Consider the following 25,808-nt stretch of genomic DNA (forward strand, 5'->3'; position numbering starts at 1 on the left):
AAATTTGCAATAATCATTTAGAATAGCACAGAATTGTACGTAGAATTTTAAATGCCACGAATCTCTGATATATCCATATGGTTATTCCAATGCAAATAGAGCCAATTTAAGTGGCTTGTGACACATACAGGCAAGTGAGTGTAATATGACTTCCTTTAGTGCTTGGGGCTCTGACTATAGTCATTTAGTAGGAGGTAAAGTATATGATGACTCTTATCTTATGGACTTTTATTGCTGTCACATTCACCAGAAAAAAAAATATTGAACTTCAGTAACGTAGAGAAATCACATGGGACAGTTGAAAGAACCTCAAAGTACGAAAGCTCTGTCTGAGTTCATGTGCTACCTATCAATGGGAGTTTCCCTAAAACTGGTATTTCCAGGGCTTGAAAAAATGAGAAAGTTTGAGATGAATGATTTCTCAGTTCCTTTCCACCTCTAAAATTCTGTGACCCTGTGAGTGCGGCAAGAGTTTGACTAATATGCTCCTTCTTTCCCTAACAAAATTACCAGAACCAATTATCAGCTTTTTATCTAGGTTAACTTGCATGCTAAATTGTTCCCTCTTTTTTTTTTTTTTTTTTGGTAGTAATTATCTGGCTGTTCCGCATACATTTTCAGGTTTATACTGTGAGAAATTGTTTATAATTTATCTCTGAGTAAAACCACGTTTGGGAAAAAATTGAGTATGGAAAGAAATAGAGCTCAGTGATTTTTGTACCTTCTTGTGGTTGACTGTATTGATGACTTCAAATCATGATACTGCCATATATCTATATCCTTTGTGATGTAACTTAGCAATGCTTGTATTGTGGGGAGCATGGAGTTCCTGCTCCTTGACTCTGGATTGAACCTCCTGAGTTGCCTTGGCTGGTGGGTTGTTCACAGATGTGGACACAGAAGCTTGGAAGAGGACTGTGCAGTTAAGTTTGCATTCTCTTGCCTGCCTGCCATCACCCTGAGAAGAACATGCCTGGGCTAACCCACTGATTCCAAATGGGGGTTAAGAGACAACTTGGAGCAGAGCCACCCCCAGCCGAACTTGGCCTTCATCAGCTCACTCCAGCCAAGCTTTAGACTTGTAAACTACAATCATTAATAATTATTAAGTCACTGAATTTTGGGGAAGTTGTTATACTGCAGTAGCTACCTGTATCTCTAAACAATTTCCATTGCTAAAGTACTCTTCTGTATGCAAATCTGTATTATCTGGTACACATAGAAATGACTTATTGCATGCTTAATATCACCTACCAATGAAACTATTAGGATCTTCTCCTTTTGTTCCTCTAAGACATAACAGAGACACATCATCAAAGAGCTACAGCATTTCATCAATAGCACTGCAAATCTTACCTGTATGGAAACACTGCTGTAAGAGCCGCCAATGACCCCTGCAATGACCAGTGGGATATTTTCTTGGATGGCGTAGGATCCATCAGGACACATATACTCAGCTTCATCCACTTTAGTCAAAGATGCCCTAACAAATTCCAGTGATTGCTCTAAAGCATAGGTATCCCTTGAGCATGTATCCAAAATGTGAACACCCAGCTTCACTCCTGGGAGCAAGTAATCATCTTTGTTAATTTCATCGATAGCAAACAGCATGGCCTCCAGGCGTTGGATCCCTCTATCTTCGTTGATTCGCCCACATTCTTCAGTTCCAGTGCCTTTTTCGTTAATGGGAAATAGGCCCCCTAAAACAAGGTCACCTTCTATTTTAATCTCCCTCCTCAGAAAGTTATGGTCCCCTAAAGAAAGTAAAAATCCCTTTGAAAACAAAGCTAAGGTAAGAAATTGCAGTCTTGTCAACATCTTCGTGAATCTGTCTTCTGTACCTCTGGTAAATATCAATGGGTGGAGCCAGTGTTGCCCTCTAGTCCTCCTCTCTCATTTCCAAACTGGATCTTTGGTCTGTCCTTCATATAAAGGAGGAACAGACTAACAGGGACTGTCACCAAACTCCTGAAGAGATAAAAATTAAATGAGCACAAATGGTAAAGAAAGCAACAGTGATTACAGTGCTGTTTGATTGATGGTCCCCATTCAGATCTCTGATGGGATGATGACTCCAGGTACCATCTTCTAAACATATAGGTACCACAAACCAGGCACTCTCCCACAAACATTCTCACCCAGTCCCTACAGCACACTGTGATGTTGCTCTTAGTGATCCTATCTCCCAGAGATGGACACTGAGGACTAAAGGGGTCAAGTGACCCGAAAAAGCGTACTTAGAAGGGAAGCAGGGCTGAAACCCTGGATCTTCTAATGCTAAGTGCAGTACTTTCTCTACTGAGTCACTTACTTTGCTCTTGGTAGGGCAACAACTTTGTTGGGAATCTTTATTCCCCATCTTTCAACTATATTTGTAAATAACTCCTTTTTCTCCACGCTTCCATTTCCATTTGGAAACCAAACAAAATAAAACAAAATGTACAAGTCAGAATGGCCATCATCAAAAAGTCTATAAACAATACATGCTGGAGAGGGTGTGGAGAAAAGGGGACCTTCTGACACTGTTGGTGGGAATGTAAATTGGTGCAACCACTATGGAAAACAGTATAGAGATTCCTCAAAACACTAAAAATAGAATTACCTTTTGATCCAGAAATCTCACTCCTGGGCATCTATCCAGAGAAAATCATGACTCGAAAAGACACATGTACCTCAATGTTCATTGCAGCACTGTATACAATACCCAAGACATGGGAGCAATCTAAATGTCCATTGACAGAGGAATGGATAGTGAAGATGTGGTACATATACACAATGGAATATCACTCAGCCATCAAAAGGAATGATATAATGGCATTTGCATCAACATGGATGGACCTAAAAATTATCATGCTAAGTGAAATTAGTCAGACAGTGAGACATAGAAATCATATGCTATCACTTATATGTGGAATCTAAAAAAGGATACAATGAACTTTGTAGAACAGAAACTGATTCACAGACTTTGAAAAACTTATGGTTACCAAAGGAGACAGTTTGGGAGGGATGGGGTGGAAGTTTGGGATGGAAATGCTGTAAAATTGGTTTATGATGATGGTTGTACAACTATAAATATAACAAAATTCACTAAGAAATAAGAAATAAAAATAAAATGACCGTGCTGACAGAATAATTAGGGCATGATGTGTCATCTCCCTGGGCCTCAGTTTTCTTAGTTAAATATTTTTTTTTCTTCTTCTTTTTATGACCACACCTGTGGCATATGGAAGTTCCCCATCTAGGTATCAAACCAGAGCTACAGCTGGGGCCTATGCCACAGCCATGGCAACACTGGATCCAAGCCTTATCTGCAGCCTACTCCATAGCTTGATCCTTAACCCACTGAGTAAGGCCAGAGATCGAACCTGCATCCTCACAGAGACAACACTGGGTCCTTAACCTGCTGAGCCACAATGGGAACTCCAACTGAGTATTATTTTTACAAATAAAGTAACAGATGAAAACATTTTTGTAAAAATTAAAAATAATCAATAAAATACCAAATATTTGTTTAAAAAAAGCAATGTTAGCTCTGTCATTGTTTCTGCGTTCCTACTGCTATAGCCCCATCCTCCCTTCAAAGGCCACTTCTTATAAAGAATGGACTGCAGTATTGTCCGCCCTTCCTCTCTCTCATCTAGATGCTCTCAGTCACTGCCAATGAGGTTCTGCTTCCACTACTTTACCAAAATGGCTTTGGAGAAAAAGCTACCACTGATCTAGTAGTTTCTAAATCCATTAAACCCTTTGTAGTCCTCATTTTACTTGACCTTAATGGAAATATTTTCAACTTGTTTCACTTTCCTAGGTTTCTTTTCTCATGCTGATCCTCTGAAATTCTGGGGTTGACTATCCCTCCACCCCTACCCCATTCCCAGCCCAGCTCAACTAGTGTTCATTGTTTCAATTACCACTTAACTGACTCCTAGGTTAACTGCCTGCTAAGCAGCTCTACCCATACATCTCTCTGACATCTCAGAACCTGCATATTATAATCTCTCCCTTATCTAGTCAGTGGTTCTTCTTGGCACCCAGGCTCTTGAGCCAGAAACCTTCACAGGAGAGCCCTTCCTCTTTTTTTTTTCCAATCAGCCAGTAAATTCTGTAGCATCTACCTGCTTAACATCTCAAAGCATCCTTCTCTTTTCTTACCACCATGCTTGACTCTTGTTATCGCTAACAGGACCACAGCAGTAGATCCCTAGGGAGTTGATGCCAGCTCTCAAAACACCTTTTTGTGAATTAAGAAAAGATAACCTTCCTCAAGTGTAAATTTTAAAATGTATTATTATATGACCTATAATATAGATGCAACATAGATGATGAGGAAAGTGGGGTTGGGGGTGACTGCCTCTGCCAGACAGGGTTTAGGTCCTGACACATTTAAGGCAGTGCAGTGAGCAGGAGTGCTGGGGTTTGCACAGTGCTTAGGATGCCTCCATAAATCAAGCTTCTTTTTATGTGATAGAGCAGAACATATGCCTCTTTCAGCCCTGTTGTGGGATCATGTTTTTGACAGTTGGCTGGGGTCTTTCCAGGGAACTTTCTACAGTCCTGGTATGGAGCTGTCTGGTTGCATGTGCACATGAACCAGTGGGCCTACTGCTGTACTCCTGACACCCAGCTCCCTGGCACTAGAGCAAACAGTGGTCTGCACAGTCACTCTGCTTGTCCACCCCTTGGACCCTAGATGAGGTAATTTTATTATATTCAGAGTCAGGTGAGAGACAGTAAGCCAAGGACTTCAAGAGCTTTCTTCTGACAGGGAATATCTGCACGCTCTTGTTTGTGTGGCCAAGTGTGCCTGTCTGCTGTCCTGCTTTTGTGCACAACTGGTGAGGTTTTATGAAGGAGGGCATCTTTTCTGGCTGTTTCTTGACTCAATCAGGATTCCTGGAAACCATTCCACCAGGGTGCTCTCAGATATACTAGGAAATGTTTTTTTAATTTTTTATTTCTAATTTTTTTTGGCTGTACCCTTGCCAGGGGGTAGAAGTTGCACCCATGCCCCAGCCATGACCTGAGCCATAGCAGTGACAATGCTGAATCCTTAACCACTAGGCCACTAGGGAACTCCCTAGGAAATGATAACAATCTGAATGGTGTCCCAATGGAGGAAGCACCCTGCTGTGCAGAGTGCCCATCTCCTGTCAATCTAAACCAGCTTCCTCTTGCCATTAGGCTGAAGAATGCACTTCTTCATGCTCTGTGATCTTAACCTAATTAGCTCTCAAGTCTTAGGCCACCATGCCCATCAGCTTCATCCCACCTCTACCTTCAGATCTTACCCTTCAGCCAGTTGAACTATGTTCACTTCAGAGGACATCTTGGATGGTAGGGACTCCTTGCTTCTGCTCATATTGGCCCCTTTGCTGGGAATGCCCTTCTATACCATTTAAATACACACTCAGCATTTAAGACCCAACAGTCAGTACAAGGAGAGGCCAAGAATTTTTTCCTATCTTCCTTCCCCAATAAAAGTGTTTACTTCCTGCTTTGTATTCCTGCTGTAACTAGTTCAAGAAATATTTTCAACTACTGTTATAATTCATATTTGCTTCTTTGTCTGCTCATTAAGAAGAAATGACATGTCCCAACACTTAGGATTTTTAAGGTATGAAGGAAAAGAAAAAAACAAAACTCAGCAAAAGGGAGTTCCTGTAGTGGCTCAGCAGTAATGAACGCAGCTAGTATCCATGAGGACATGGGCTTGATCCCTGGCCTTGCTCAGTGGGTTAAGGATCCATTGTTGCAGTGAGCGGTGCTGTAGGTCACAGCTGTGGCTCAGATCCTGCATTGCTGTGGCTGTGGCTGAAGCTGGTAGCTCTGATTCAACCCCTAACCTGGGAACTTCCATATGCCTTGGGTGCAGTTGTGTGCAGCCCTAAAAAGATTAAAGAAAAACAAAAAACAAAAAAAGCCTCAACAAAAATATCCAGACAGAGACTAGTCCAATGTTTACTTCAACATGTTTGACATTTCTTCCCTCTGCTGTTAGCAGTGCCCTTTAAAACCTGGCTTTCCATGTGCATTCTGTTCCTTTTGCATGGGCAAGTGATGGGTTGTTTTCTTGAAACACAAAAGTCATCTGGGTTTGGTTTTGTTTATTTAGGTGTAAACCTCAGTACTGACAGCAGCAGTGATTGCAATGCTCTATATCAACCCAGAACCTCTCTGGGAGATCTGCCACAGGGCACCAGAAAAATCCAATAATAATAATTTTTAAAGAGGTTGATACTGTAATAGAATTTTTTTTTTGTTTCATATCAATTTCTGGTCTCTCTTTGATCTTTATGTGCAATTCCCTTTGAAGCAAAACTGCCATGGAAGGCAAAAGACACTGTGATCATTATCACTAATGATAAAGAAGCAGAAAATGGCTCTATAAAATAATGGTTTTATGTGCCTAGTAAAAGAGAATAGTTAAATAAAAGAAGGTCATCAACACAGTCTTACCGTGTATCTATAAAATATGTAGGTGTCTCTTGAATATGAAGAAAATTTGGATATTCAAAGAGTAAAGATGACCTTATAGTTTATGGAAAGCTTAATTCTCTCTTAAGAAAATGCTCTTGGCCAAAGGAGACTTTGGATGAAATATCACATTATGCTGAAAGAAGTAGTATGTATCTGTCTATCTGTTTCACAAGAAAGGGCTGTGTTGTGTTTATCTTTGGCTGTCCAGGGGCTGGCATAGTGTCTGCAATCCAGAAGATATTCATCCAATATTTCTTGAAGGAATATAAACATCCACAATAATCATGTTTGTAAATGACTCTTTACTGTTTCATTTGTGGTATAGAAAATGGAAATTAAGGTAGAGAAATCAGTTGTTTCATTTCATTACCTACCTAATCATCCCAAATGATCTTCCCCTATTATCTTCTTTGATGATAGGACTGCCAATAGGTAGAACTACAGGAGTTACTTTGTATACATGCTGGAGAAAATGCTGCCGTTGTTTCTGGAAATTGTAGCTGAGGCAGCTTTGTATGAAGCAAAGGAAGATGTGGCCTCAAGTTGACTGACATCTACTTAAGTTTTTGGTAAAGAGAATACTAAATTAGGAACATGCATATTATTCTCTTTCAAAGTTTCAGAAATGCATTTACTCATCAGATATTTATTGAACATCTACTTTGGGTGTGCTGAGCCATGAATTGGATACCCAGGATATAAATTTTAATTATAAACAAATGAACATTATCCAAGCTGTCAAATGATTTAAATGTTTGAATATTTTTATATAGTGATAGAAAAGTACTCATCTCTCTTTCTACCAACTGTCTCCACCATTTGTAAAAATCTTCAAAATAAATTTGCAATGGGTTTCCTTTAACATGGTAATTGTTATTAGGTGCTTGATTCAAAAGGCAATTCATTACATATTACATATATTATATACATTTAAAAATTAGGTATATAGAACTAGTTGACTAACAATAGTGTCATGTAAAATAGTTTTCCTTTTAGCTCTCTGATAGGGCATCGTTAAGTAACACTTAATGTAGTCTTAGAGAATTACCAATTAAAAGTCAATTAGAGTAATGTTTAAATACAGTCTTAATATTTTCTTATTTACCTTTTCCTTAAAGCAGAATTTAAAATGACTAAGATCGTCATAGGGCCATGCATAATTTTAAAACACTTAGCATTATGTAAAAGGAAGCCCTAAGAAGCTGAAAAAACAGGACATTAAAATTTAACATTGAAGAAGAGACAAACATGCTTAATTCAGCACAACTGTTTATCTCTGTGTAACAGCTTATCGAACTGTGGGAAAGGGTATCCACTACTTTTCTGCATGCTTTCATTAGAAATCAGCCAGCAGCACATTCCCCAGATAAACAGGCTCCCTACTGCAGCCACATTCCTACACAGCCAGAGAATTGCAGCTTTGCACTCAGAAGTTCTCTATCCAGAGAAGGTGAGTGATGTGTGGACCGCTCCCTCCTCACCAATGTTTTATTAATCGGTACATTAATAGACTCTCAGGGGTGTGCTGTGACTCTAACCCCTCAAAGATGTCGGCAGGAAGCATTTCCCTACTCTGCATATGCTAATATAGATTTCCTTCCTCTCTTGACTTTGCCCAAGGACTTAGTGTGGAAAATGAAATCCAGCTTGACTCACTGAATAACTAGTTTATCCAGGGGAGTTATGATGCCAGAAACCATGCTCACTCTTTCCTAGAAATAAGCTCTTGAGTTGTTGAAGGGTTCTGAGTGTGCTCAAAGCCTGCACACCCAGTTGATTTGGAGAAAATGTAGGGTTAGTGATAGCACGTGCAATTCGGCTCTAAGTTTGATTATAAAGTTTTCAACTGCCAGAATTAAAGTCAACAAAAGACTTGGCCTTTGTCTTTAGGTGACCATTTTCAATTGGGTAAGCACAGGCTATAACCATACTGATGTTTTTAATAGTAGGGAGCAGCATTGCACAAATCGTCTTTTTTGATTCTTGCTAGGAAACAAAGGTACTTTTTCCCAGAAGCCTTTAAGAAATTATTATGAGAAACTGACAATTATTTTTAGTAGATCTGGCTTAAAATTTCTACTCCCTGTAGCCTTCCACGTTACTCCAGCTGTATGGTGGTCTAAGTCCATTTGCTGAATTTCTATGTAGTTTGTGTTATATCATGATGATAGTGTTTTTTGTTTATTTGCGTATTCATTTATTTATTTATTATTTTTTAAATGGCTGCACCCATGCCATATGGAAGTTTCCAGGCTAGGGACTGAATCTGAGCCACAGCTGCTGCAACGCCAGATCCTTAACTCACTGCACTGGGCCAGGGATTGAACCCCTGTCTCTGCAGTGATCTGAGCCGCTGCAGTCAGGTTCTTAACCCACTAAACATAGCAGGAACTCCTATTTCCATATTTTTTAGTTGAAATTTAACAATTAGAAATTGTTGAAGTTCCCGTCATGGCACAGCAGCAATGAATCTGACTATGAGATTCATTGCTGAACCATGAGGTTGTGGGTTTGATTCCTGGCCTTGCTTATTGGGTTAAGGATTCAGTGTTGCCGTGAGCTGTGGTGTAGGTTGAAGATGCGGCTTGGATGTGGTGTAGCTGTGGCTGTGGTGTAGGCCGGCAGCTACAGCTACGATTGGACACCCTAGCATGGGAACCTCCATATGCCGAGGGTATGGCCCTAGAAAAGACAAAAAAAAAAAAAAAATAGAAATTGTTCTTTTTTCCTTATTAGATTGTAAGCTAGCGGGGATCCAGGTGAGTGCCTTAGATGTTTTCCACAGTGCCTCGCATGCATTGTTGCCAAATGATAAATCCCAAATAGCATGTAAGGTCAATAGCAAGTAGCTAGAAATTGGTCAGGATGTTGGAAAAATGATTTGGAAATTCCATTCAGAGGATAAGGAAGATAACTGAGAGACCACACTCCCCCCTCTTTTTCAAAACGATGTTATAGTAGGTCACCATTCAATATTGGCTCTAGAGAAACTCAGCCAAAATAGTGCTAATCTTTCCTTTGACTTTAAATTGCTGATTTTTAAGGAAAAAATAAAGTAAAATTGGAAAAGTAGAGAACATTTAGAAAAATTAGAAAGATTAGGACATTCATTGTCCATCTAAGAGAGATTAGGACATTCATTGTCCATCTAAGAGAGATTAGGAGGAATGTAAAGCAACACACCAAGTAAGAGGTTATGTTCCATTAAAGCATGAATGACAAGGAAGAAGTGCAGGCCAGGCCCAGGTATTAAGACTTGGTGTTAAGAAGGATAGGTCTGCTTTTTCTCAAATTTCTCTAGTTTGAGGAAGTTTGAAATTCTTCCATAAATATAAAATTTCAAATAACCAAACAGTTAAGTTGAACAGTAGGAACAAATTGATCAGCCCCTTTCCCATGAGCCTGTTTTGTTCCCAGAGAAGATAAAGAAGCCCAAGAACCTTACATGACGCCATTGAAGAGGGTGATGTTACCAGTTGGGGTGCTGCAGCCAGAAGGATATGCTGAAGAAAAAGAGACACATCCACTTCACTAAATGGCCATGGACAACCCTTCCTACCCCACAAAAAACAAGATCTCCAGTTTCGTTTATTATCTGAGAGGGAAGGGTCTTTATGAGGTTAGGCAAACACTGACAATTGTGCTAAACTTTGGTCCTTAGGGTAATTGTTGGCAATTTACTTAATGATATTCACTTGGTTTGGCCATTCAATACATATTATATTAAAGATTTATTTTCTTCCCTTCTAAAAAAATCTTTATTTTTCTAAATACCAAAGTGCATGTTATTTTCCTGCGTACGTGTGTGCTTGTGTGTGTATATGTATCTGTGTTGTTATTTTGGCTGTTTTTTGATCTTCAAGCTTCCTAACCTCATTACCAAGCTTTCGAGTTGGAGTCTCTCCAAATTCTCTGCAGTGCATCTTTGTCCTTTTCCTCTTAGAAGCTGCCACATTTACTAGAAATTAGAGGTTTGTCAGTGTCAGCAGAGAGACAGAAACTGAATTTGTCAAAGCTTTCCCTCTAGCTCTTAACAAAATGGTGAAGGGGAAGAAATAGAGGAATATTAGTCACAGGAGACCATCTTTACCTACTGGCAGTAGGATCCTTTAAGTGGATATTATTAGTAATGGCCTGTGTATATACTGCCCCTCCTCTTTGATAATGTCAAAGTGTTTGGCACAATGAATTCACTCTTACTGCTTCCTGGTAAAAAAGAATCATGATATCTATTGCTGAGTAGACAGAAAGAGAGAGAGAGTGATGCAGATTGTTGAAGAGAGTAGTGAAAATTTATATAGAATTAGGATTTAAGTAGACTTTTGTCATTATTTTCCAAGCAAGTCTTACAAAAGAGAATGCCTATCATACATGCTTCTATAAAAAATACCACCTCTGGAGTTCCTGCTGTGTAACAGCAGAAATGAATCCGACTAGGAACCATGAAGTTGTGGGTTTGATCCTTGGCCTTGCTCAGTGGATTAAGGATCCAGCATTGCCGTGTGCTATGGTGTGGGTCATAGATGCGGCTCAAATCTGGCGTTGCTGTGGCTCTGGCGTAGGCCGGTGGCTACAGCTCTGATTAGACCCCTAGCCTGGGAACCTCCATATGCCACAGGTGCGGCCCTAAAAAGGACAAAAGACCAAAAAAAACAAAAACAAAAACAAAACAAAACAAAACAAAACAAAAAAACAAAAAACCTCCAATTAGCAAGTTCTCCTAGCTGTATTAATGGTAAAATGTTTGCAACAGCGCCATGTTTACCTTGTGCCAAATAAACTCTTTGGAATACCCATAGCCAGCTTCTGCTTCTATGTCATGTCATGGTATTAGACTTGCCCTCCTGCTGAGAACAGCTATAAAACTGTACAGAACATACAAGTCAAACTCCGATCTTTGAGGGAAATGCACGTGGGAAGCCCCATAATTACCGTTCAAATTCCTTAACATTCTGTATGGGAGAACTTTTCTGCTGTGGTACAGTGGCACTCTTGGTGACCTTGAGAGGCAGAGATTAGAGTTCGTGGCTTCTGAAGTGGTTGCAATTTGTGGGGCAGGGAGCTGCATGAAATGGTGAGCTTAAGTTCTGCATGGTGCATGGGTGTGTACAGGGGAGAGATCATTTGCCTACAACAGAGCTGAGAGAGAAACTTCATTGTCAGAGTTCATGTATACAGAGAGATATTGGGGTTCCAGCCCAGTTGGAATACAGACCACTAGGCATTATTGTACTTTAAATTCTCAGAAAGGCTACTCTCCATCAGTAAGAATCAAGCTCCGGAATCATGGGCATGCCATAGGACTACATCCAAAATACAGTTGCCTTAACAATGGATAAAACTAAACAAAACTAAAATGATCCACAGTTATTTAACTACCTGCTAAGGCAAAACTGAAAATTCTTTAAGGAAGATGACATAATTGAGCTTGCCTGCAATATAATTCTACAACAAGCAATGTACAACCCCATAAGAAAACAGGAAAATGTGGCATGAATTAAAGAGAGAAGTATTCATTAGAAATGGGTTCCAAAATTATCCACATTCTGAAATTAGCAGATAAGAACTTTAAATAGTCCATTATAGATATAGATTTGTTCAAAGATTTAAAGAGATGAATGAATAGATGAGAAATCTCAGAAGACAATGGAATTATGAAAAAAATGCAGCAGTTTTAGAACTTGAAAGTAAATATTAAAAGAAATATCTGATTATCTAGTAAATATCTAAAAAATTTCACTGGGTGTGTGTGTGGGAGTCAACAGACTGGAGATAGAAAAATAGTCAGTAAATATGAAGGAAGATGAAAAGAAATTATCCAATCTGACTAATAAACACTGAAAAAAATTAAAGCTTCAGAGTTCTTTTGAATATTAAGTGATCTAACACATGTATAATCTGAGTTTCAGAAGCAGAGGAGAGAGAAGGAGAAAAAGAAATATATGGGGAAATAATGGCTAAACATCCTCCCAGTTTGATGATAAACATAAAATTAGAAAACCAGGAAGCTCAGCAGGATATCCTTTTATTTATCCTGATTTACTTAAGCAGTATAAATTAAAATAATATGTAGGCAAGTCATAGCCAAATTGATTAAACCAAAAATAAAGAGAAAACTTTGAAAACAGAGTAGACCAGCACAGTTTGTGTTAACAATACGAATGAGAGATCACTTTCATCATAAACAATGGTGGCCACGACCCAGTGGAATTTTTAAAGTTCTTCAGAGAAAAACTGGTCAAGCATCCTGAAATTCTGTTTCTAGTTAAAATATACTTCAAGAACACTGTAAACCAGCTGTAATGGAAAAAGAATAAAAATCACATATATATATATGGAATGAAGGTAAAATAAAAACTTTTTTTTCAGGTAACTAAAACTGAGAGATTTCATTGCCAGCAAGCTGACACTCTGAGAATGCTAAAGGAATTACTTCCAAGGAAGAGGAAATGGCACCAGATTGAAAATCAAATCTCCAGGAAAGAATGAAGAGCACCAGAAATGGGAAATCTGTGGTTGAACATAGAAGGATATTGGTAAAATCTAACTAGTGGGGGTTGTTAAGATGAGTTCCTGAAAATTATATTTGTTACAAAGAAAAATGGTAATAAAAGAAAAGTTTCACTATCATTTTGTATATTTTATAGTCTGATTTTACTTCTCCTTGTGTGTATATGTTTGCATTTATCCTAGATTGTGTTAGCTGAAAACCTCTTTGCACCTTTCGGAGTCCTGCTAGAAGAACAATCTTCTCATTCAAAGGCTATGCTTCTGGTTGTTAGATGGGTCATAGCCAGCATCATAATCTTCTTTATGATTTAGCTGCTAGTAGATTCGGTCAAGGTTGGAACCCCACTGGTACACACTGGCATAGTTGTTCTAGTTGTTAAAATATTGAAATACTTTCATCCAGTTGGTGAGTAGTCAATTTAGAAGCCCTTTGAATATTCCTCCACTTTCCTGGCTGCTCTGGTTCCTCTTCTGGCATATCTCTACCACATCTCTCATTTTCTTATGGACCAGCAAGGTAATTGTTATATTCTGGCAGAGCTGTGACTTTAGGTCCCAACTTCAAGGGTTATGGTTGCTGGTCATTTTCATATCTTGAACTAGTTGTTAAACCTTTCGGATATCATCCCTTAACTGACTTGCTGAATAAGATGTTAGAAATTTGAGGAAAGTTTAAATTTTAAGCAAAATTATCAGCTAAAACAAAACTGGATTTTTCCTTGTAGTTTGACCGATTAGCACCCATATTTCTAGTTTTTCTGAAAACTATACCACAGTTTTCCTTTGGGAATCAACACATATGTTCATAAGACAAGGTGAATCCATTCCTGCCTTGCTAGCTGGCTTGGGACACACATGACTAACCACAGTGTGTTTTGGCTCTGGCCACAGCAGTTGCTTTCACAATGAGCCTGGGCCAAGTCATTGCCAATTAGGGTTAATTTGAGAATGTTTTCTAGTACGACCATCAGAAAAGCATCCTCTTTCTGTCATAATGACTTAGAGGAATGGTTGTAAGCCTGGAGCTGCTGGCAGCCATCTTACCACCATGAGGCAAGAGCCTATCTGAGATGCAAAGCCAAGAGACAGAGACAAAGTATGATTTGAAAGTATTGAGGTGGTATTTAGTCCAGCTAAGATTTCCCAGTTATGTGAGATGATAAATCCCTCTTTGCTTGGGTCAGTTTGAAATCTGTCTTATGTCACTTTTCATTAAATGATTCCTCAATAGAACCTCTCTTCTTTTTCCATCTCCTTCCCTTAAAGACAATAAAATTTATTAAGCAACTACTCTGTGCCAAAAATTATCACTGAAGTACTATGTAGATTATTTTACTTAATCCTGTAACTTCCTCAGTTATGCCCTTCCACAGACACTTGATGCCATCCTGCATCTCAGATGGCTCCAGGATTCATGATGTTTCCATTGTGTTTCCCTCTATATGATGAGTTTTCCTAGAAATGCAGCTGTTCAAAAGTCATCCATTCCTTCATACCCTTATCAGATTCCCATTTTCTCAATTCTTTCTTATTGTCACAAATGAAGGTGTCTTCTATATTAAGCCACCAGTTCTTAGCACCTTAATGCAAGTTAATTCGTTAACTATTTAGGGATGGTCATGAAACACTGGCTTTAAAAAACAGATGTGCTGAAACACTGGCTTTAAAAAATAGAGAAACTTTTTTTAATTCTGGAATTTTAGATACTTCAGGGTACAGATAATAAAGTATCAGAGCCTAATTAAAATTCTTCAAGTTACAGCACTTATGAACCCTATACTCAATGGAATAAACTCGTTTGTATATTAGTCACTGTGAAATTGTGGGCTTAGACCAATTGTCATGAAATAGGCCATTAAATGTCATTGACAAATTACCTCCAACTTTTCTAGTCACTGATGTAACTTTAAAATATAGTTTCTCAGAGAAAGACTAGCACCATATGATGTCACTTAAATGTGGACTCTCAAGTATGACAAAAATAAACAGATACAGACTCATAAACATAGAGACTATACTTACAGTTGCCAAGGGTGTGGGGTGGGGAAAGGAAGGATTGGGAGGTTGGGCTGCATCTCTATAATAGTAGCAGATGTAATCTATTATACATAGGATTGATAAACAAAGAGGTCCTTCTTTATAGCACAGAGAACTATATTCAATATCCTTTGATAAAGCAAAATAGAAAACAATATGAAAAAGTATGTGTATGACTGAGTCACATTGCTGTACAGCAGAAATTAACATAACATGGTAAACCAACTATATTTCAATAATATTAAAAAAACATTTTCTAAGTTCTTCTTGTTGACAATTTTGGGGAAATTTATTGGAGAAATTTAGTTGATTGTTCTCAGCTCTCAAGAGCCAATCATACATATTCTTCCCAAATCTGTGTTGAGCGATGTCATGTTGATAGCTTGGAATTGGCCATAGTGGGAGTATTTACAGTGCAAAAAATCAGCAAAAAATAACAACCATTCCTTTCACAAGTCCCAAAGATCTAGTTGTCAGACATTCGCCAGCACATTGCTGGTTTTAAATTTAACAATGTGGTCATAAAGTCCATTCCTAGAGACTCAAATAAGAGGAGCCTGGGACAGGCATTACAGCATCATGCCTTAGATCAGTGCTTTTCTAACAGCACATCCCAAGATATTCCCATGTCATGAATACATTACTGCATGGTAATGAGCATCTTAAAATAGAAAAGTTTAAAATATAATAATGAATATGGAAACCTTGATCTAAGGCATATAATAAGGGTGAATATTATTTTTCTAAAACTTTTGGGGGTGCATATTGATGCATGAATGAGTGTCTGTTCTGTGTTACAATGTAAAAATGTAAAATAATTTCCTACCAGGTCATGGCAAAAAAAAAAAAAAAAAATTGAAAGCCACTGTTTTATAATGTGGGCTCTGCGGTCAAACACATGTTTGAATCTACTTCATGACCTTGGCATATGGCCACCTCTCTGTGCCTCATTTTATATTTGTGTGAAATGGATAATTGGTATCTATTTTGTGGGGCTGTTTTTAGGATTAGGTGAAATAATTAATGTAAAACATTAGCTCCCAAACTGTTAGCTACTGTTTGAATTCTTGATATTGAGGATAATTTGTCAATGGCTCCAGTGAAATTAGTGAATGTTTTGGACTCTCCATTTAACCACCTCTAGCTCAAAGCCACAGTCGTTCCAGGGTTGGATACCTTTCACTACCTAGCTCTTCCTCCTTAGTGAACAGAACCACCAGGTGCTAATGCTCTGGCATCCTGCCTTTCTCTTGGCTTATGTTTAGGAGCTATGCCATCTAGGGGAATTTCTATCTGAATGATGCAAGGTAAGCCCTAACTTCTATGATGTCCAGTGAATTCTAGATTGTTAAGTGTTTATGGTGCTAAAGACCTTAAAATGCCTGGAGAAGATGGAAACTGACCACCTAAGAAAAAGACGGTCCTCACAACAAATTGTTTTACTCTGCTTCTCCAGGAAAACCTGTTTTTTACTCCTGCTTCATTGACCCTCTCCTGTCATGTTGGGTTTTATCGGGAAAGGGTTGGTTACCTCTTATTCACAGTCAGTCTGGATTAGGACGTTAACTGATTTGTATGCCAAGAGCAGATATTTATTAAGATTCTGCCAGTAAAACTTTCATTTTCATTATCCCAAAACATTAAGAACCTCAGCTACAGAGGGTTTGGGCCCTTGTGGATGTAATAATGATCCATCTTTAAATTCCACAGCAGCTGCTGTGCCTGTGCCCATCATTTCCTCCTGCCTTCTGGCCTCTCATCCAGTCTCTGCGTGCCTTTCAGGGAGCATTGATCCCTCTGTCTTAATTCGCATCCAAATTTGGGAAGCTCCTAACCTACAGCTGTAGCTTGAGTCATAGATTTTGTGCAACTAGCAGGACTCACCTGTCTCTTGTATAGCTTGAACTTTTAAACTGGTTCTGACAACCTTAATCTGTGTTTTGAAAAAGACCCAATATAACTCGAAGTCCTCCTATAACACAGCCTCAAGCTTTCCTTCCCCTTTCATGTATTACACCCAAGTTATCAGCATGGAATCATGGCACTCTGATGTTACACAAAGGTCTGCTTCCCCAGGAAGTAAAGGGAAGGCAAGACAAAAAGAATGTATATGGCATGAATCTGCTTATATCAAAGCCAAAGCCAAGCAGAAGTCATATATGGTTTTGGAGGTCAGGAAGGATCTTAGGGATGTGAGAATTTGTGACCAGAAGGAAGCCAGAGAGTGCTTTGTGAGTGCAGGTAACTTTCTGTTTATTGATCTGGGTTCTTGTTTCATGGAGAGGGTGTGTCAGTTTGTGCAAATTCATCTAGCTGCACAATTACAGATACCAGTTATGATGGATGAAGTGTATGTCTGTTGAACTTCAATTAAAATGTAAAAAGAAAAGGGAAGCGAAAGTGAAAAAGAATGGTGAACATGGCTGTGTATTTTTAAGACAATTGTGTGACAAATTGGCCATAGGAATATTGACAGAAACTTGGAACTGTGGGCTTATTGACAACACTGGCCCTGATGAGAGAATCCCTTAATGCCTGCGGAGAGCCCCAGGTGTAAAGGATGCGCCTTACATCATTGTGAGTGCATGTTGGCCATGCAGAGAGAGGTCTCCTTCTCATTAGAATAGGAAGCCAGGCACTTAGTTTTCCTTCCTGTATTTAAGCAGAAAGTAAGAATCAGAGTGTAATTGACACATACAGTCTGACAATTGGTATCTGCGACTTAACAGCTTATTAGGCTGGATGGGACCAGATAGGTGGGCAGAGAGTTCCAGTTTGACTTCTGAAAAGCAAATGGAATTCATCTTTAGCCATATTCTGTTCCAGTGTTCAAGAAAGTCTATGCAATAATTTAAAAAAAAAATTGGGAGTTCCCGTCGTGGCTCAGTGTTAACGAATTCGACTAGGAACCATGAGGTTGCGGGTTTGATCCCTGGCTTTGCTCAGTGGGTAAGGGATCTGGCATTGCCGTGATTTGTGGTGTAGATCGCAGACGTGGCTCAGATCTGGCGTTGCTGTGGCTGTGGCATAGGCCAGCAGCAACAACTCTGATTAGACCCCTAACCTGGGAACCTCCATATGCCATGCGTGTGGCCCTGGAAAAGACAAAACAAAACAAAACAAAACAAGACACAAAAAAAAGATAATCCCAAATACCTATCTTGTTGTTGGGGGAAGAGATAGGTATTTGGGATTAATACATACTACTATATGTAAAATAGCTGAACAAGGTATAAAATAAATAAGGATCTACTGTATAGCACAGGGAACTGTATTCAATATTTTGTAATAAACTGTAATGGAAAAGACTGAAAAAAACATGGATAACTGAATCACTTTGCAGTACACTTGAAACTATATAACACTGTAAATTAACTAGACTATAAAGTGTTGGTTTAAAAACATCACTTATGGTATCTATTATTGGCCAAGCCCTCTGGTAGGTTCTAACAAAGGTGAGTGGGAGAACTTCTTGGCTAAATACAGTAAGAGTCTTGTTTCTTGGGACCATAATAACCATCAAAAGCTAAATAGGGACTGTAAGCCTAATTGATATTAGCAGATGTGCCCAACCTGATAAGGACAAAAAGACTCTGGCCCTCATAGCCATACTTGTTTGTTTCTACCACACAGATTTGAATAGATTACATTTCAAGGTAGGATGGACAAAACCATCTGGTGGCATTCCAAGAGCTGTAGATGCCACTCTCTTTCCACTTTGCATGTGGTTACCCTGCCTCCTGTGATGCCTGGTGCAGTTTTAGGCAGCTGGAAAACTGAATTCACTGGCCCAAGATCAAAATGTCAGTAGGTAAAAGTCCTGAGACTATATCCAGGCATTTGCTTCTATTATCTTTCTTAGGGTCTTTATTTCTGGTTACAATGGGCTTTCACATTTTAAAAGGTCCCAAATGCTTGTATAGCAATTTTTTTTTTCTTTTTGGTCTTTTTATCATTTCTTGGGCGGCTCCTGCGGCATATAGAGGTTCCCAGGCTAGGGGTCTAATCAGAGCTGTAGCCGCTGGCCTACGCCAGAGCCACAGCAACACAGGATCCAAGCCTCATCTGCAACCTACACCACAGCTCATGGCAACACCGGATCGTCAACCCACTGAGCAAGGCCAGGGACCGAACCCGCAACCTCATGGTTCCTAGTCGGATTCGTTAACCACTGTGCCACGACGGGAACTCCTTGTATAGCAATTTGATTGTAATTATCCTTCTTATCCAATCTTTTAGGTACACGTTATTTTTTTCTGCTCAAGCCTTCACCAAGTCCTGATTTCCATTTTGATCACAGTGGCTCCAAACTTGGCTTTCTTTTCTCTGTTGCTACTTTGCTCTGTTGCTTCTGTTGCTACTGTCTATCTTCTATTGGCCTTTGTTTCTAATTGCCACAGCCTTTCTCTAGTTGTATTTCCTGTACTCCTCTTCTCTCTACTTCGGTCTATCCTACATAGTGCTCTCAACTTGTGTTCTTTGCCTGTGGTCCCTTGAACAGATTCAAACATCTCTTGTCACTCTAAATTCAATCTTAGTACCACCAATTTCTTTCTTTTTTTAGGCCTGAACCCTTGGCATATGGAGGTTTCCAGGCTAGGGATCTAATCAGAGCTATAGCTGCCAGCCTATGCCACAGCTCATGGCAATGCCAGATCCTTAACCCATTGAGCAAGGCCAGGGATCGAACCCACAACCTCATGGTTCCTAGTCAGATTTGTTTCCACTGCACCACAATGGGAACTCTAGCACCACCAATTTCAGTAACTTTACCCATTTACTTCTTTTCTCTTCTCTTTTATAGCCCATTTTCTTTAGCGCCAAGGAAACACCAACCTAACATTTGATGCTTTCTGTTCTCATGCTTAACTCAGCATATTTTTCTAAGTCTGGACAAGTTAATTCAATTGGTTAGCTCCTGGCACTAGTAAGCCTACATCATTTGATTTGTCCCCATTGCATTATTCTGTAGAGAGCTTGTGTCACATGGTTGGTCATGGTCTGTATTGCAGAAGCATGCTATTGGTCTCAAAGTAATCTATTGTAAAGGCTACCTGGCAAGCTTTGAACATTCAGTTTTCATAGCTAAACTTAGGAGAACCAGCACATCTGTAGATTAGTATGGTTTTCCTTTGAAATGGGTTATGTGCTGCCAGGCAACATGTTGCAGGCATGCCAAGAATATCTGTTGGCTAAATAAATGAATATTTTCTCCTTTCTTTCACACTTTACAGTAAATCATAGTTTTCTTTTTCACCAGAGCCTTCTTTCCTCAGTGGAAGAAGTCATTAACCATTTTTTTTGAACTTATATGTTAAGTGGTGCTCATTTACTCTTTCCAAGATTTGTGTTAAGTAGATGAGTAAAGCTGGCTTAAGAGCAGACTTAAGCACTACTTGCTCTAGACTCCTCCATCACTGAGTAGTGGAACATCTCTGCTTGATTCCCAGTTCTTTGGTCTTCCTTCTGTTACTCCCTGCCTTTGAGAATGGTCTAAATATTCAGGGACTCCAAAAAGCAGATAAGAGAAGCATGGCATGTAAGGCACCTTCAAGGGGCTTGATTGTCTTTCTGGTGCTTCTCTTTCCTTGAACACATTTGTGTTCACTTCACTTAAATTCCTAAAGTGTTGCCTGAAAAATATTTTATCTCAAGTCTATATGGATTACAGTTTAGTTTCTGGAGAGCTTTTCCTTTAGGTCATGACTCCTCTTGGAAATGATCCTAACTAGGGAGGGGACCTTTGAACGTGAATTTGTTTCCACACCTGGCACGCATTAGACTTCTCACCAGGGCCATGCTGGAGCCAAGTCCATCCACTGTCTTGTGGCTTAGTATAAGACATTTACACCTGACTGTTTAGCAAACATATCAAGTAATAACCTTGGGGAATTTCGAAAACCCTGAACTGCAATTCCTGTTTGCAATTCTTGCAAAATTATCCCAGTGGTGTTGATGCTGAACTAACCAAGCATCCCTTCCACAGCCTGCCAGTGACCCATTTCACAACAGGAGGGCTGCTACTTTATAAGGTCTGTGGTGGGACACACAGATGCTACCCGAAGGATGGTATTTCACATGACACCCAGAGGAAATCTGAATACCCAGGGAAAGCAGATTTTGTTCAAAAACATGATTTCTTCATTAGGTTGAAAACTTTTAGTGGTAGTAAGAATTAGAAAATGAGCTCTGATTTTGTTGATGAGAAGTGGCAATTTTAGTTGAAACTGCACAAAGAAAGAGTCTCTGGATTTCCTTAGCTATGACTGACACTGCGTGGACTTCACATGAAATCTCTTGCTAGAAAGTTAGCATCTGAGTGTGTTCAATGATGTTTGCATGTTGATGGAAACAAATTCTTAAACATTTGCCCTCTAATGCTCCTCTGGAAAGCATTATTTGACTTGTGAAGGCTTGATGTTTGAGAGTCAAGATCAATGACATCATCTTGGACATGGGTGATCAAAAGAAGATTTTAGGGGTTTTGAGTTAATTCTATGACAGCCAGCAAACAATAGAACAGCAGCCTAATTCTATGACGTATTTCATGGTTCTGGTTTTTAAAATGTGAGTATTTGTAGATGATAAAATATTTTAAAAGGAAAGCTTTAGAAATAGTCCATGCTGACCCTTGATATTCTCCATTTTCATATGAAGAATCTGAGTCCCAAAGAGTAAGGGAATCCCTATCTTAGGGTCTTGCTTGAAAACTTAGTTCTGGGCTCTTGCCCTGGATGAAATCTTGTTCAAACATGGTGTCTATTTGGCCATATCCTGTGGATTTGGCTAGGTTCTTCACATATATTTTCTTCCTCAAGATAGAAACCTGTTACTTTCCCCCTGGTGATTTGGAATTCCTGCTAATATTTTCCTTCCAATAGACAATCTTGTCCTTAAGGGGACAGTTGGTTAAAGAAAGAGTCAGGGAGACGGGCATGGGTGAGCCAAGGCAGAAAAAGAGGTATTCTATTGTTCAGTCATGGGGATTGACGGCAGCCAGGTGGAGGAAACATAAGGTGTGGATCGGCCACATGCTGTTGCTCTGAGAACAACGGTGAAAAAAACGAAAGGTTAAGACAAAAGGCAAAAAGCAAAATAACAGGTGTATCCACAGGCTGTCTGCTGCCAGGTAGGGAGGAAGAAAAGAATGTTTCCTTGAGGAAGCCAACTCCTTCAGTCTCCAGAGCTTTTGCAAAAGCAGAAGTTAACCACAGGGCGACAGGAAAAACAACAGTGGAGAGGACAGAACAACAAAACGCTAACTGTCCCCTTGCAGGCACGTGAGCTCCAGGCTGTGCTGTTTAGTGGGCTGTGAAATCACAATTAACAGAGCGAGGGTTTTGCAAGGGAGTCGGAGCTGTTTCACATTACATCCTGCTATTAGCTGCTTTTAGAACAACCGCATGGAACAGTTCTGTGTTCACTGGACTGTGAGCAGGTCTTGAAGCAATCATTAATAAAAACAGTGGATGATAGTCACCCTTACTGTGTTGATGTTTTCGACCTTGACCATTTAAGAGGTTTGCCAGTGTGGGATGCCAAAGCAGAAAAACAGGTTGAGTAGAATTTGGCAATCAGAGCTGATCATACCAAGATATTCCAATAGCCTCCCTGAGGTTTTCATTTATCTATTTGTGTACTTCTGCTGAGACTCTACTTGGATTGTGTTGCATGCAGTTTAGGCCAAAATGCTTCAATACCTAATGTGTAGACCAATGAATGGGAGCTTGGAGGACACACTGAACCTGTAATGAAGAAGAGACCTTGATTTATTGAGAAGATTAAAGCTACTAAATATTACACTTGCCCCTGTAAAAGCCTTTTTAGGAAATAAAATGAACTCATAGAAATTATGGCCTGAAATATATATATATATAAATACCCTGTTAATTTTCTCCTAAAATAATGGCTTTAAAATCGCTTTTGTACCCCTAAGATCTTAGAGGGTCTATTATCATTTTCTGTTTTGATATGTATTAGAGAGGGTTTAGATGCTGACAAAGAGAGTACATTTTATGGATGAAACGTTTCGTCGAATGTCTCGAAACTTAGTCAGGCTCATATGGCAGCTAACTTTTCAGCACATGGCTCCAGGTCTGCTTACATTTTTCTCAGGGTGCTTGGTTGTGTAATGGAATCATGGCCACTTACCAGTGGAAGTGAACTTACACAGTGTCTCTTGTGGCTCCTTCAAGGACCTGGAGCAGTGAGCAGTCTTGACTACATTATTAAATCACTGGAAATCAGAGCCACGACTGGAACTCTATTTACGATGCCAAAGTCCTCTGCGCCCGGGGTCTGCATTGAATGGAGTCAGTGGTCTTTGCTCTATGTGATCTTGAAAACCAGTGCTGAGGTGACAGTGGATTGGGAAGTCTGGCTCCTTGCAGTTTTTGTCAAGCCATAGTTGTGTAATGTTTGCCAAACCTAGTATTCAAAGACACTGATTCCAGATGGTCTGCTTACCCAAGAATCCCTACAAGTACCACTGGATCTCTGTCCAATATTCCTTTTGAACAAAGTGACAGAAGCCCTGTGAGATTCTGCCTTAGCAAATGCACCAGGCTAGGGATTCATACTGGCGGAGAAGGTCAAACAAAAGTGGAGAAAGCCATGGCTAGACTCTGATGAATTGTATGGCCTTGGACAGGCTCTGGGCTTTTGTTTTCTAGTCCGTAGAACATGGTGGTGGAGTTGAATGATCTCTATGGTATTCTGCAACTTGCACATTTTGTTTTCCATCCTAAGTTTGGTGTTGACAAATATTTCTGGAATTCCAGCATCTATCTATTTATCTTAACAATACTTCTCTCTCCTCTCAAATCCAGCATAGACTGCTACTGAACTCATTCAAAACTATATCTTTTTCTGTAGACAGCTCACCCCCTGCTAGTCATATGTTTGGTTGGTTTCCCAGGATAGGGCTACATCAGACCCATCTTGCCATTCTTTCTCATCTGTCCATTCCTCTCACCCACCAAGGATGGGACACAATTAGTCATAAAATAAAGATGAAAGATCCAGATGAGTAAAACACTAGGAAAGTATGCTCAGGAACTCAACTCTACTGGAAGATATTTAACATTGTAGGCCTACCTAGAAGAAACTTTGTATTTTTGGCAATGTTGGAAGGAAAGAATGGGAGAAGAAAAAAAAATAGTTATGAAGGACCTACTTTGTCTTAAGTAAGGGAATACACATATCCATACAGTTCCAATTTGGTCTTTTCCATATTTTATTCATTTAAACCAATATTAATCAAGGCACTGACATGCCAGACACTCAAGATACAGAGGTAAATGAGACACGTACTGTCTTTGTCCTTAGTGAGCTACTTAATCAATTAGATGTGTTATCTTCAACTTTACACAAAGGAAGTTCCTGTGCTTTTGTAAAACATAGGTTTCTTTTAGAAACTTGGGAAATACAACCCCTCTTTAAATAAAATTCCTCCTATCTAGGAACATAAAAAAAAAAAAGGTACATACATTTTACTGTAATGATGACATAGCCTATTTTGCCCAAAAAATTCTCATCCAAGCTCTTAGTGAGCAGCTCTGTAGGAAGGCATTCCTATCAGGTTGGAACTGGAGGGAAAGCAAGGCCATGTGACTTTTCCAAGGTCATTGGGGGAGGTGGAAGGAAGCCTTAGATCAAGGTAGCTGCAGGTGTCTGGGGAGGATTCTTGGTTGTTTTCTCCTTCCTGATGGTTTAGTCAGGTTTTCTGGTGTGCAAGTTTCCAGGTTTAGAGGGTGGTATTCTAAACCTAAGCCTTCTTTCTTCAAGGAAGGCCAGTGTTGCAATGAGAGAGGCCTCTTTCTGTGTTGTTGGGCCAATACCCCGTGCTCCAGCATGGCTGTGAATAATTAGATAAAGCACACCTCCCATTGCCCTCGGGCACTGGGCACACCTGCCAAGTCAAATACACTTTATCTCTGTCAAGCATTGCCGGCCCCTCTGCTGTGGCCAAACGCCCAGACCGTTTGCTGCTGTTTAACAAAGCCAACTGGAGAAGAAAATGACCCAAAGGCCAGCACTGGGAGAGTTATGAGATCAAAAGGAAATTTCCATAAGGTAAAATATGCAAATGAGAAAGCCCGGCTTTTCTTCTCAACATAAATCAGCCACTTTTCACTCGGCCACAAAATGTCAAGACAGTCAATGTACCCAGATTTGGGCACAACAAGGGGAACCAAAACAAGCCATTGGCTAGGAGTCCAAAGGCCTGGTCATGAGGAATAAAGCTAAGCCCGTTTCTGCTTGTGCTGGTCACCATTCATACACTTCCAAGGGTGTTTTGGGGGGTATCTTTTGTAAGACATATTCTATTCTGTATGGTAGAGAATCTCGGTACAGGTTTTGGTCACCATGGTGGAGTTCTTATAAATTCCTTGGTGGCACATTCAGTTCCTTACTCATCTGTTCATGTACCAGGATGTCACCACAGAGAGTAGGAGTTTAACTCTTACTTCTGATGGTGTGCTCATCCACACCCCCATGTTGCTATGGGAACTGGAGGTTGGAAGCTTCCCTGATGCTGCGTGGACATGATAGTAAGTGGTCTGTTGGGGTAGCCTTGCCACTTCTTCTAAGCCTCACACTCCTATGGGCAATATTTCCTCTTGATGGGGCCTAGCGGTAGGAAGTTCTTCCTGATGTCCATTGCAGAAGACAATCCACAGCATAGCCTTGAAATTTTTTTCAGCGACCAAGAATGTTTGGGAGAGATACTCAAATGACATTAGGATGCTACAAAGGGTGAGAGCTCCTGGCTCCACATGTCA

General features: G+C 39.8%; 1 protein-coding gene and 1 long non-coding RNA gene across 4 annotated transcripts in view; one reads left to right on the plus strand and one right to left on the minus strand.

Annotated features, from left to right (window-relative positions):
* The window catches only part of LOC110255491, a 32,690-nt gene extending 19,703 nt beyond the window's left edge, over positions 1-12,987 (plus strand). Inside the window, exon 4 of the long non-coding RNA XR_002335877.1 lies at positions 12,847-12,987. This is a non-coding gene — a long non-coding RNA (uncharacterized LOC110255491). The remainder of the gene's footprint in view (positions 1-12,846) is intronic.
* GRM3 (glutamate metabotropic receptor 3) overlaps positions 1-25,808 on the minus strand; it is a 243,509-nt gene that overhangs the window by 104,780 nt on the left and 112,921 nt on the right. For 2 of the 3 annotated variants that reach the window (XM_021063472.1, XM_021063473.1), the window contains exon 2: positions 1,357-1,968. The exons of the other annotated variant lie outside the window; for it this stretch is intronic. In XM_021063472.1, coding sequence (XP_020919131.1) covers positions 1,357-1,818 — 462 coding nt within the window. In that variant the 5' untranslated portion in view covers positions 1,819-1,968. The remainder of the gene's footprint in view (positions 1-1,356; positions 1,969-25,808) is intronic. 3 annotated transcript variants of the gene reach the window in all.

The sequence above is a fragment of the Sus scrofa genome, chromosome 9 (assembly GCF_000003025.6).
Source record: "Sus scrofa isolate TJ Tabasco breed Duroc chromosome 9, Sscrofa11.1, whole genome shotgun sequence".
Classification (NCBI taxonomy): Eukaryota; Metazoa; Chordata; class Mammalia; order Artiodactyla; family Suidae; genus Sus; species Sus scrofa.